Genomic DNA, 13230 nt, shown 5'->3' with positions numbered 1-13230 from the left:
TAGTTACTCCCATCAATCATGAGAAGAAGTCACAGTTTGACACTCAACAGTGAGATGGGAGGAAACCTTCTCAGCTGTGATGATGAAATCAGTGAGAGTATTTTAAAGAAAAGATCAACAGAACAGAAAACATTAAATCAAGGAACACAATAAATATCACATCGAAAGAAAATAATGTATGAGCTACCAACCGTTAACAGCAATGTGGGCATGTGTGAAAATGTCTGAAACAAACTAAACAAAACAGCAGCCGTGTCAGCCAAGGAAGAGCCCGTCAATGTTCAGGTAGAGAGACTTTAAAGCTGGAACCACACCGGGCTCAGGTGTGGCTCATCAGCTGACGACCAACATCCCGATCGACAGAAAAGAGACAACAGGACACAGACCCCCTAGAAGGGAGGGGTCCTCGCATGAGCAAGATGCAAACTGTGCTTGAATAAAGAGGTGAATAAAGGTGCATATGAAACTGTGCGCAGCAAATATCGCTTGATTTAAGTGATAAACGATTAACTTTGTAATTTTTCTTCTGTCTGTAGCAATATTAAGAATTGTCTTGCAGTTTCTTTGCAGACATTAACTATCACCTATGAAATCATGCCAACTCAGACAACTGGGGCAGTTTTTTTGTTTTTTTTAAACCACATGGATTTGTTAAAACTGGCTGGTGGTTGAGCCGTCTGGATCAGGACTTGAACAGTATAGAATTGGTCTTTATTTACCTTGTTTTAAGCATGGCCCATTGAGCGTGAAGTCTCTTTCCAGGAACGTCCTGCTCGCTCAGTTTGCACAGATTCACAGCTGGAGGCTGCCCAGTACAAGCACTGAGTCACTGAGAAGCTCCACTGGAGCAAATTAGTCTCACATTTAATGCAGCTGCACAGTGGCAATGACATTTTTACAAGGACATACTGTCTAATTCTCTGAAGAATAAAGGTTGCAGGCTTATGTGAATGGTCTAAATATTATACAACCATATAATTGACTTGCACATAGTCAGTGGAAATGTGTGCATGTCATATTTTCTGACAATATCACAGCAGGTGTAGACTCCTGAGCTGAGGATTTGTTGGAGCCAGAGGGCATAGATGAAGGAGCTCATGTTCGGCCAAATATGCAGCAAAGTGAGCCGAGCAAATCAGCAAATCAGCAAACACAGCGTTCACTCTGGCTCGGCTTCTTTCCCTCCAACCAGACTGCCTGGCACCAGAAAAAGGGGTGGTGCATCGGTTATGGGGAAAAAAAACTAGACAGCTACATGCTACAGATCAGCAACTGTGTTATGCTTCCTCACATCCTGGTGCAGCTTTCCAATCTTGACCAACAGATTAGCAGAGTATCAGTGCTGCTGCCGGCAACCATTTCACAAGTTGATGGTACGATAGGACCACAAATAGCCTTTCACACGGGTGGCAGAAACTCCAGATACCACCAGGTGACAGGCCGGAGGCAAATTCAGTGACGTAATGTGTGACATTCTGGGAAACATGCATATATGTGTAGAAAATTTTACCAAATAAAACGGCAAAGGGCATTTTTTTACTTCAGGCTTTGTACGGATTAAACAGACACCATATAACATGTTGATTCGTGAGTGTTAGAGGTGCTGCTAGCTGGAGTTTGTTTCCTTTGGGCAGAGCCAGGCTAACTGTTTCCCCCTGTGTCCAGTCTTTGTGCTAAGCTAAGATAGCCGTCTCCTGGCTAACAACAGAGTGGTAATTAATCTTCTTGTCTAAGTCTCTGTTTCTCACTTTATTTCTTTTGTTCACTCAGGTTTTTATTGGGTTTTTACAAAGGCATAAACAGAACAGCACAACATCTATACAGAAAATACAGTCGGTTATGCAAAGTACAATATAAATATGTATAAAATTAAATTAAAATAACAGTAATTAATTGTCTGGAAACACTTCTATATTCATACAAATATATTATAATTAGGTATTCATTTGGTCGGTGTCACATCTTCCTATTAAATGTATTCCCCTTGACTCTCAGAGGTTATGTCAACTTTTCCATAACAAAGATGTCTTGGACAATTTCCAGCCACTGTTCCTGTTTTGAACGGTTTACATGAAGCCAATTTAACAACGTTATTACTTGCTGCAAGTAAAACTTTAGTCTTCTCTCATCGCAACACTTTAAATGTTCCCAAGATGCATCACAGGGCAGGTGTTCGGGATCTCGTTTCCCAAAAATATGTTAGCAACACTTTCTAATAAAGGTTAGTATGTCATTAACAGTCTGATGGGTCTGTCTTTCTTTTTTTGGCATTTTGCTTATTTGACAGCCAGTAGAGAAAGCCAGGAGACATGGGAAGAGTAATAAGGGTTATAGCATGCATAAATAAATAATTCTTGCTTACAATTGATGCACGCATGCTGCATGTGTATGATATGCAGGTTTTTAGAGCACTGGCACCTTTTTATTTAAGCATCGGCCACAGGTGGAAACAATAAACTCAATGATGGCTGAATTCCATTTAGCTGCTTCAGTTTCAGGGTCCTGGTATTGTGCATACTGGCTCACTGTCACACTGTCACGGCTTACTGGGACACCTGAATATCGAGCAGCAATGTTATTAGTAACACCTGTGCTTTTCCGACTATGACAAGTCATAATGTCTGCTGGGGAAAAAGAAGGCCATTACTAAAAAATGTTTTTACAATCAGTTAAATTGTTTCACTGATTAATTGATCATCATTCAATCAGTCTACAAAATATCATCATTGTATTCTTTACGGAACTATATTTATCTGATGACTGGAATTACAAAAGATGTAACACTTTTATACAAAACATATGATCGGTTTATAAAATATAATGCATTATTTTAGATTAAACAACGGTATATGAAGTTGTAGTAGTTAAATGTGCTCGACCTCAACCAATTTCAACATCACAATACTGCTCACATATTAATACATCACTAACAATGATCCGGTTGTACAATAATAGAACACCAAAAGGGGATCTTTCTGCATAATGAGCACTTTTACTTTTGATACTTTAAGTACATTTTGATGCTAATACCTTTGTACTTTGATTTTCAATGCAGGACTTTTACTTGTAATGTTTTATCATGTTCTATTGCAACTTTTAGTTGATGGTTTGAATAAAACTACATCTTATTAGGGGGGCACTGGTTATCCGTATATCCTTATATGAATCCAAACTTGCACGTCAGTGTGGAGGCACTTGAGGCACTTGTTGACATGTTAATGAGAGCATGTGGGCAGCAGGTGGCGCAGTTGGATTTAACAGAGTCTGAAGGTCACTGCAGAAGGCTTTCATCACAGTGAAGCCCCAAGCAGCTCTGATCTGTCACGGATGCTGCACACACTGCAATGCGCAGCTGCATGAAGCCCATGTCTCATTTAAATGAGACCCATGCGTGGGGGGAAACCCACTATTCACTCATGTCGAGATTCATTACTGCAATGTCCAATTAATCAATATCTGGTGATCTGCAGAACAACATATCTATATTTCCTATATCTAAACTGAATCTGGGATGCATTTGGTTGAAAAGTGAATGTTTTCAGATTATATAGCCTGTAATCATTAGTGTTTCAACAGCATTGAGTTGACTATATATTCTATGGAACAGGTTCTGTAAAAAAGACGACATGATGTATAATTATTAAAAGGCTGTTGAAACAAAAACAGGTCTAGTAGTTTATTTTTACTCTAATGTCTAGACATCTTTTGACCTGTAAATCACCACATCATGAGATTATTTCATCTTTTGATCTAATAAGAAAAGCACACAGCGCTTTTTCTAATATTCGTAATGGTAAAGGAAAAGTCAGTGCCAAAAAACGTGACCGCAAGTGACATGTGACCAACGACGAACCACTGCATCGGAGATCCCTGCCTGCTTCTCTGCACGTACTCAAAATGCGTCATCTTTCCGCATACTGCCTCTTTCATCCTCACACGAAAAAAACTACACTTCCCACAGTTCACCTCTAATAAAACATTATTTCTCTCTGTATGTTTTGTGATCATTAAAAGCGATGATTTAAAACATCCGCATCCCCCTCGTCGTCCTTGTGGGCTGTGAAGTCTGTCCTGATGACAGTATGGCGAACGTGCATCCTTACTCGCACTAGTCTGCCTCGTGAGTCGGTGCCAGCCAATGGCGTGGCTCCGTTCCCCTGCTTCTTCCTGATTCCGTCCACTTTATGACAGAGCACGGAGCGTCACGAGCGCTTTCTCTGCCTGCCTGCACGAGAGAGACAGACAGCACCGTCCCTGCACACAGTTAGGCCCGGAAAAGGTAACTTTAATTTCGTTATTTCTCCTTTTTATCAGCCCATTTTGTGTAGGAAATCTAGTGCATCTTAAAGAGCCTATTCTAAGACCGTGTGTGTTGTTATAAATAACTTTTCTTTTTTTTAAACGTGTACATGGTGTTCTTCGTCCTCGACGGTAACCTCAAAGTCTCGTCCTTGTGTTTAGCTGATATTGTCTTTGTTATCGTGGATTATAAACCTCGGTTAATTCCTCAGTTGTTAGTTTTGTGGCATGCAGGATGGAGCCAACCGTCTATTTTTAAAACCAGACCGTCAGCTGGCGAGAGGTCACTCCATTTAGAGCTGCAGGGTGTGCGGGGGGGAAAAAAGGGCGTCAAGTTGCACGTCCAGCTTCCAGCAGTGTCCTCCGTGTGTTAAAGAATCACTAGTGTCTTTATAGCCCAGAGACTTAATGCATGTAATGCTGTGTGAGGGACTGTCGTGTGCTACACATGCTAGATCAGGCAGTGCGCTTCCTACCAGTTGCTGCAGACGTGGGGGTGTGTCCACAGTTTGTAGGAAAATTACTGCGTGTAGTGAGATCACGCTCCGTGTGTCTCTGTGTGATGGTTGGTCATTTCTCTACTTTGCAGACTCCCAGAAGATACTTTCAGCAAGTCACTTTAGTTAGTTAGATTGTCTAGTAGTTTATTACTGCAGCTTTTAAGGTATTGTTAATGAGAAATTATGAAACTTGATTGTTAACACACAGTTATGGCTCGCTGGCAGGTCCTAATGTAGCCTAAATGAGGATTAAGCGACATTTACATGCACAACCATATCGGGTAACAATTCTCAATTATTTATTTTTCTTTGGGTGCCATTTTGTGCTGCCAGTTTAACTCCGTGCTCTCCACATTTGCAATGATCTGGTAGCAAACATTTAAAAAAAGCTAAATTACTGTAGGCTACTGTGCATGTGAGACATCTATGACAGAAATATAGTGGATATGCTACTTGGTTACTTTGGGCTACCAATAAGGATTACTTTTTCCCTGAATCAATTAATCATCTATAAGATGTCAGAAAATAGTGAGAAGTAGACTTCCTAATTCTTCAAGTAGCTTATTTTGTACAACAACGAGCCCAAAGCTCCATTACCATTCTGCACCTTTTTATTGTACTTTAAGAAATGTATGTTTTTCTATAAATTCCTGTTAAACACAATACGCTGCCTAAACTTGGATTAAAAAGTTATTTAAACCACGGACTCTTAGTGTTAACCAGTTCCAGTGAACTATAAAATATTTCCATTTAGCTAAAGAAAAGGGTCAGTGTGTGTGTGTGTGTGTGTGCGTGTGCGTGTGCGCATGTGTTTAGTTGATTTTTCCTCTTGGCTGAAGCCATTGGCAAGTTTCCACACATTTTCCATTGATTCTGCTGTAGACACACTCTAGTTTAACTCTGGAGGCTGTACTCAAAGTGCACTCATGCGTTCAGAGGAGATAGATGAGCAAGTTAGTGCAAACACATGAAAGTCAACAGCGCAGCCGGCGTCATGGCCAGACTGTCTGGCCTAAAACCTTCTCCGTCCTCCACCACTGGAATTTGGACAGATAATAAAGGCTCTGAGATTACGCCACTATTCAGGCCTTTAACCCGTATCAGTAGAGTACAATTTACACAGAAATAAGCCAAATGTGTATTGTGCCGAGTCATTCACTTGCTGTTATACGTATACTGACCTTTCACGACTGTTATCAGGAGCTCCCTGTTTGAGAGAAGTGCTCTCAACTCGGTTTTGCAATGCTGTTTTGTAATCTTATAGATTAAGCAACCTGAACAGACTTGCAGAGATTTCTCTTTTTTTTCTCTTTTTTTTTTTTTGCTGCATAAGCCCCGCCTTTCTGTGACTAATATCTCTGCTGTCCTGGCCCGCCTCCATCAGTTGGTTCAGGTGGTGTGATCAGCTCACAGATATGTTTAATTAGAGAATTCATCAGATGGTTTATTGTTCCGTCTCCAAACTTAAACTTTAAATTAGATTACATTTCGTCCTGCGCGTGTCATTGAGCATTTAAATTAGTACCAACTCACTGTGTTGACTCAAAGCTTTAATTCAGTAAGTAAGCGTCTGTCTGCTCGGCCTGTGGCGCAGCATCATACTGACATCTCCTCCCTCTCGCTTCATCTGCAGATCCAGAACCATGTCCATCCTCAAGATTCACGCTCGTGAGATTTTTGACTCCCGTGGCAACCCCACTGTGGAGGTCGATCTGTACACCAAGAAAGGTACAGTATGGTTGCACGTTTTCATCTACTTCATGGGTTTATAGATGGTGGTTAAGTGTGGCAAAACCAGATCCAACTTGTGCTTGTTTAACTTCTACACGTTGGTGAACCGGTTATTTGAACGTATCCAAAACATAAATCATGTAATTATTCTCCAGTATGTGGAATGCTGCAGTAAGGACGTCGTGTTGGAAGCAACGTTTCATACTTCTTTTGTGTCTTGTTCAATTATCTAGCTAGTGAAGCCTAGTAAAGACGTGCATTAGGATGATGAAGTCAGTGTGCTGCCAGCTCCAGGCCCAGCCTGGATCAGCTCAGGTGGTGAATGTGTGAAAATAGCTCCTGTAATATATCTCGCTGCCCCTCCAGCTCTCTGTTACTGTAATGGTTCCTGTTTGGGAGCACAGATAGCTCGTACAGTATGTGTCCTTCTAGCAAACCTATGAGTTGAGTTGACTCTTTGATAGAGAGATGTCGTGTTGTATAAATCCACAGTACGCTTCCCTTCACCTAACTGTATGCCTGATTACATTTTTAAAAAACATCTAAACTCTGCAATGTTTGACACGTCTGCCGACAGTTTAGATCAATCAATCCAATTAACTAGTGGCCCGACTGTGATTTGAAGTTTTCCGGCGAGCGGTTCTGCTCTGAAAGCTAAAACAAAAGAGCAGATCGACCCGACGAAATGTCCTGAGAATGTTAATGAAGCAACCTGAATGACCAGTGACATGGAAGCGAGTGGAACAGGCTACAGCTGCCTTCAATGCTTCGGCTGAGAATCGACCGCTTTAATCTGCAGCCCCTTTTCATTAGTTTGGGATGTTTGCTAAGTGCTCCAGTTTACTGTAAATAGCACCTTTTATTCCTTTTTCTTGACAAGATTCCCTTATAAGTCTGCCCGGTCTGTTTTGGCATCATTAACGGGACATACCAAAGCGGGTGTGCTGTGTTTTGATGTGTTGCGTAACAAGCTAGCCGCTCGGTCACAGACAGTCAAACTAGAAAACCTCCTCTGATTGTTGTTAGAATATTGTAGTAGCTCTGGTAATAATAGAGAGACATCTACAATCACCGTTACCATTATATCTTCTAGTTTTTATTGTATTTGGGTCATGGCTTTCATCCGCCAGATATAATACGATGTGATGGTACGACCCGATGGATGTTGCAGGTAGTGTCTCGATGCAGATGATTTGCTAAGCCTGACCTCATGGCCTAAGCCTCCTGTCTTAAGCCCTAAATCCACTCAGAGTCACACCCTTCCTGTCGCTCCACAGAGCAAACTGAATAGGTTTCTGCTAATCCCCAAATTTCTCCTCACTTGGTTGAATCCAAAATGTCCTCTTTATGTGTCGGCGTGGCCTCGCATCCAGCCACAGATGCACTGCACATGCTCAGTTGGTAGCCCGTCTTTCCCTGTTACATCACAGCCTTCTGCAGCACAACTACCTCCACACACGCTTCAGTTCTCTCTGTGGCCAGAAAAACGGCAGACATTGGGACTACGTTTATGATTAGATTGCTTCCTTTAATGTCTTTTTTACGTGCTGTTGCTCCTTGAATTCCCAGCAGCCCCCTCGTCCTCTGAATGCTCTATCAGACATGTTTCTGTCCACACAGTCTAAGCTCGATAAATATCACGTAGGTGTCTCGTAGTTTGCAGTCATGGTGGTGGCTGACGGGGGAAAATTAAGTATCAACATTCATCAAACTGCAGTCAGAGCGTTGTCGTCTTGTTGGACATGACTCGGCACTTTAAGATGTGACTGTAACAGAATGTCCTCTGTGTCTCCAAGGTCTTTTCAGAGCTGCAGTGCCCAGCGGTGCCTCCACCGGCATCTACGAGGCCCTGGAGCTCCGTGACAATGACAAGACCCGCTACATGGGCAAAGGTAAGCCGTCTACGCCGATTCTCTCTCTAAACCTTCTGGTTACCTCTATTCTGTTGCTCTCCTTCGTGTCATTTCAACGCCACTATACGTTCTGTTGTCTGTCCTTCATTTCTGTTTCCTGTGTCTCTCTCTTCCTCCTGTTAGGAGTCAAAAGAGCAGTTAAATATGTAAATGAGTTCTTGGCCCCTGCCTTGTGTAACCAGGTAAATAAAGTGTGGCATAACAGGATGCCTCTCACACCTCGGTCTGCACAGCAGCATGAAGAATGGCTTTGCCTTTGGAAACTAACCTTGACAGGCACCAACAGATGTTCACAGATCTAAAAGATGAATTAAAAAAAACGCAATCCTAGATGGCTAAATATTATTTCACGTCCGTATAAGATTGGATGAGGGGCGCTGTGGTCATCTGTGTCGCCTGCTCTGCATGGTCTCCTGCTGTCTGGGTCAGTTATGGTCTGCTTGTCCCTTGCAGGTGTCTCAAAAGCTGTTGAGAATATCAATAAAAAAATTGCACCTGCACTGGTTAGCAAGGTAGGACCATTTATTGTTTGACTAATAACTGTGTGTTCGTGTCAAAGCCCTCAAGTTAATGGATCAGTGTCTTGAATTAATTGTTAGTGTATCTTGAAGGCTCAACAGAAAGTGATTGCACTAAAATATTCGTAACATTGGCAGCAGTACTGACAGTCTCTACTAACTGTACGATTTTTGCAGTTTGTTGTTCCTATTTCACATTGACCTCATTGTTTTTTGATGTTTGCATTTGTAGAAATGATATATCTAAAGTATCTATAAACCATTGCATTAGTGGAGCTTCAGTGATATAATTCTGAGATTATTCTAACGTTATTGGAGTGTTCATTTGAACTAACGAGTCAGAATTAAGCCTAGTTAATCTTTTATTTCCAAACGTGCAGTATAACGTGTCATGTTTTGTCTAATCCAGGATGTGAACGTTAAAGACCAGGAGAAGATCGACCAGCTGATGCTGGACATGGACGGCACAGAAAACAAGTGTAAGACGCTACTTCATCTACTGGCTTCACAATGTCGGTGCAGAGTTTTGTGAGCTTTTGTCAGATTTGTAAAGATCTATCTACTTTTAAGAAAGGGTTTGACAAGATGAAAATACCTTATCTGTAGCTTTTCCAGAAAATGTTCTGTATCTTGATATATGTTTATATTATGATATATAATAGCATATAGAGGATTTTATCCATATTGTCCACTCCTACCTAAGACAGTCTTGAGAAATCCCCCATATTTATCATACAGAGCACTATATGCATCCTCTGCCATTCTACTTAAGTTTCAGAATTCTGTGTGAATTCATGCGTTACTGATTTTTGCCTAATTAGCCCAGAAAATGCTCAGAAGAATTTAGATATCGGAAGACATTGATGTTCTATAAATGCAGTCTACACACAGTATATTCAGATGTTTGTGTCTACCCTCCCTCAGCTAAGTTTGGCGCTAACGCCATCCTGGGCGTCTCCCTGGCTGTGTGCAAGGCTGGTGCAGCAGAGAAGGGCGTTCCCCTCTACCGCCACATCGCTGACCTGGCTGGAAACCCTGAAGTCATCCTCCCTGTCCCTGTGAGTGTGATGGTGCAATTACCGAAGTCGTGTCCCACAGACTTAGTAGAGACCCTTAATGCCAATAGGCCTAAAAGACGTACGCCATTAGTGATTGATCCAGAGAATCATAAATTCAGTCGTGAGTCCATTAAGCTGAAAGCCGGTCCTCTCTGCCTCCGTCCAGGCTTTCAACGTCATCAACGGCGGCTCCCACGCAGGCAACAAGCTGGCCATGCAGGAGTTCATGATCCTGCCTGTGGGAGCCAGCAGCTTCAAGGAGGCCATGCGCATCGGTGCCGAGGTCTACCACAACCTGAAGAATGTCATCAAGGAGAAATATGGCAAGGACGCCACTAACGTAGGAGACGAGGGAGGCTTCGCCCCCAACATCCTGGAGAACAAGGAAGGTGAGAGGAAGCATGAAGTCGGAGGGTTTCGATACCAGCCAACAGAGTTCACATCCAGTTGAATACATTACTAGTTATTTTAGGACACGGATGGAGGCTTGTTTTCATTTTTGAGGAGAGAGTTGATAGTAAAAAGTTGTCACAGTGTGACTACTTGAAAGCAATACATTCTTAGACCTCTCAAGGAAGTACTTCACTTATCATGTCACTCTTGGGCCGACATATGGTTTCTAAATTAAGGCCTCGACTCGGGAACCAATGCACCGACGGCCAGCCTCTGACTCCAGTGTCTGGTTAGGGTGCTGATATGGCAAATGCCCCAGTGGAGCAGAGTCTTCAGTGGCGACACATTTGTGCAAACTGAATGATTTTATTACCTACGTCTCTTGTCACATTTTTACAGTAGTATGTTGTTTTTGCCCCAGCTCTGGAGCTGCTGAAGAACGCCATCGCCAAGGCCGGCTACACCGACAAGATCGTGATTGGCATGGACGTGGCTGCCTCTGAGTTTTACAAGGGCGGCAAGTACGACCTGGACTTCAAGTCCCCCGACGACCCCAGCCGCTACATCTCCCCCGACAAGCTGGCTGACCTCTACAGGAGCTTTGTCAAAGATTACCCCGGTGGGTTTCAACACTTATCCTCTTCTTTACAGCCCTGAAACTCTTTGTGTCTGTAAATGTTTCTGTTTTGGTTCACTCACCGCGCTCTTAAGCATTGTTTTTGGCCAAACAGGCAGCTGTTTTCAGCAAAAACTCTAAAGAACACCACTGTTCACTTCTGTCAAAGTTAGCAGCTAGCTGGTGAACATAACGGAGCATTTTAGCAGCGTGTTTCTGCTGCCACCAAGTGGTCAGAAGCATCAACTACTGCAGGTTTAAGGTGTCTGTAGATGGTAGCTATTGATTGTTCAGTGGCATCTTAATCAATGCTGACGTGTTGGATTTCTGAATGGCTGTAACCCTCACCTACTCACTATCCTAACAGTGGTGTCCATTGAGGACCCCTTTGACCAGGATGACTGGGAGGCGTGGAGCAAATTCACAGCCAGCACCAGCATCCAGGTGGTGGGCGATGACCTCACAGTCACCAACCCCAAACGCATCGCCAAAGGTGTGGCTGAGAAGTCCTGCAACTGCCTGCTGCTCAAAGTCAACCAGATCGGCTCCGTCACAGAGTCCCTGCAGGCGTGAGTGTGGTCAAAGTTCTGCACCAAAATCCAAGAAAGTAAATAAAGTACAAGCTGGCTAACTTGGCTTAAATGTGTCTCCTTTTTAGCTGCAAGATGGCCCAGAGCAACGGCTGGGGCGTGATGGTCAGCCATCGCTCTGGAGAGACAGAGGACACCTTCATCGCTGACCTGGTGGTCGGTCTCTGCACTGGACAGGTAAAACCTCAACAGACGTATCATTTTTCCTTCCAATTGTGACATTAATTGGTAAACTGTACTGCAGGTGTAGCTTTAACGTTACAGATTGGGTCTTACATTTCATTCAATTCCTTTCCCAGATCAAGACTGGTGCACCTTGCCGATCTGAGCGCTTGGCCAAGTACAACCAGCTGCTCAGGTGAGTCCAGTCCAGAAACGTATGCCTACAGTTACACTGACGTTTATTAACAGTTTGAGATATACGGTCCATGCTCCTTAGAGGCACTGCTTTGCAGATGTTCTCAGACTATCGATCCATTCCATTTTAACAAACTGTCCTCACTCTATCCTAGGATTGAAGAGGAGCTCGGCGACAAGGCCCGTTTTGCCGGCCAGAACTTCAGACACCCCATCTGAGCTGGTCCACCTCCATGGGCCTCTGTGTGTTCAACTGCTCATAAATACTCCCCACTAATATACGCCACTTTAGGTTGCCTGCCCTGTCCGGAGAGAAGAGGGAGAGATTACTTGCTGACATCCAAGGTCCAAGTCTGGTCTGTGGCGTGGAGAAGCCATTCAGTACAACCACAGCTCAGCTCATCCTCAAAACTGTGCTTTAGCTCCTGAATAGTGTCGGTCCCAGTGTTTGTGTCTGTGTCACTGTGTGAGAGCTTTTCGTTCAGCTTCTTGTGAGTTGTAGTGATTTTTGGTGCTCTTGAGCTACTGTAACTGTAGTACGGCTCTGCCTCGAGCAGTGGTAACAGTACTGTGTGTGTGTGCGCGCAATGTGTCGCATCTGACATGGTCTTGTGTTGCTGTAAGCGTTGGCAGAAATATGTAATAAACAACATAGTTTAAAACATTTTTGTAAATTTGTCATTCATCCACATGTTCAGGTGTTGTCTGAAATCACGTGACTACTGCAGAGCTTCATAGATGGTGATGATTACATATTGCTATCAATATAAACGAGGTCATAATCACAAATCCTTTAGGATTCATAGCTTTCTCACAGAGAAGATGATCTGTGGTAAAAGGCCTCCTCAGTAACTGCTCCTGTCAGTGTGAGGTGTGTGATGTAATCTGAGTGCCACTGAGAGGCAGAAACATGAGCTCAGTGCTCAGGGACGCCATTTCTGTCCCCTTGGGTACAAGAATCCAGAAGCTCTCCGCAAGCTCTTTTTGTACTGAGCCTTGCCAAGATAAATGAGGATCTATTCACCAGTGGTTCGGTACCTGGGGGGGATTGCCAGCTGGGTCTGTGCCACACCAATTCACTTTGTGTGAGCCCGGTCTGAACCCGCCTCCATTGTTCAGTCATCACCAAGGAGATGTGTAACAAATCACTGGTACAAAGAAACTACCAAGCATGTATTAGTCTATAAACATCCTGTGACTATCATCGGCTGCAGATTTCCTTTAGCAACACATCCTCTCACTTCAATAGACTAAC

At 43.2% G+C, this 13230-nt stretch overlaps 1 protein-coding gene across 2 annotated transcripts; it reads left to right on the top strand.

The window, feature by feature from the left end:
• Positions 1–4171: 4171 nt before the first annotated feature.
• eno1a (enolase 1a, (alpha)) lies at positions 4172–12637 on the top strand. 2 transcript variants are annotated; one of them, XM_076095186.1, is made up of 12 exons: positions 4172–4279; positions 6433–6527; positions 8327–8422; positions 8567–8625; positions 9371–9440; positions 9886–10019; positions 10186–10408; positions 10834–11031; positions 11396–11597; positions 11687–11795; positions 11918–11976; positions 12131–12637. In XM_076095186.1, exons 2-12 carry the CDS (start codon positions 6443–6445, stop codon positions 12192–12194), a joined length of 1299 nt encoding a protein of 432 aa, XP_075951301.1. In that variant the 5' UTR covers positions 4172–4279; positions 6433–6442; the 3' UTR covers positions 12195–12637. The 2 variants fall into 2 exon arrangements, with proteins under 2 accessions (XP_075951301.1, XP_075951296.1); XM_076095181.1 differs by lacking the exon at positions 8567–8625 and adding an exon at positions 8897–8955 and having other exon boundaries at positions 4173–4279.
• Positions 12638–13230: the final 593 nt, after the last annotated feature.

This window comes from Anarhichas minor, unplaced genomic scaffold (assembly GCF_050575085.1).
Source record: "Anarhichas minor isolate MPS153535 unplaced genomic scaffold, ASM5057508v1 ptg000003l, whole genome shotgun sequence".
Taxonomy (NCBI): domain Eukaryota; kingdom Metazoa; phylum Chordata; class Actinopteri; order Perciformes; family Anarhichadidae; genus Anarhichas; species Anarhichas minor.
This window is presented reverse-complemented; position numbering and strand designations above follow the sequence as displayed.

Coding starts and splice junctions, on each gene's coding strand:
- eno1a (XM_076095186.1), top strand. CDS start 6,443: ATGTCCATCCTCAAGATTCACGCTCGTGAGATTTTTGACTCCCGTGGC. Junction 10,020..10,185: donor AAGTCATCCTCCCTGTCCCT/GTGAGTGTGATG, acceptor GCCTCCGTCCAG/GCTTTCAACGTCATCAACGG. Junction 11,977..12,130: donor AAGTACAACCAGCTGCTCAG/GTGAGTCCAGTC, acceptor ACTCTATCCTAG/GATTGAAGAGGAGCTCGGCG.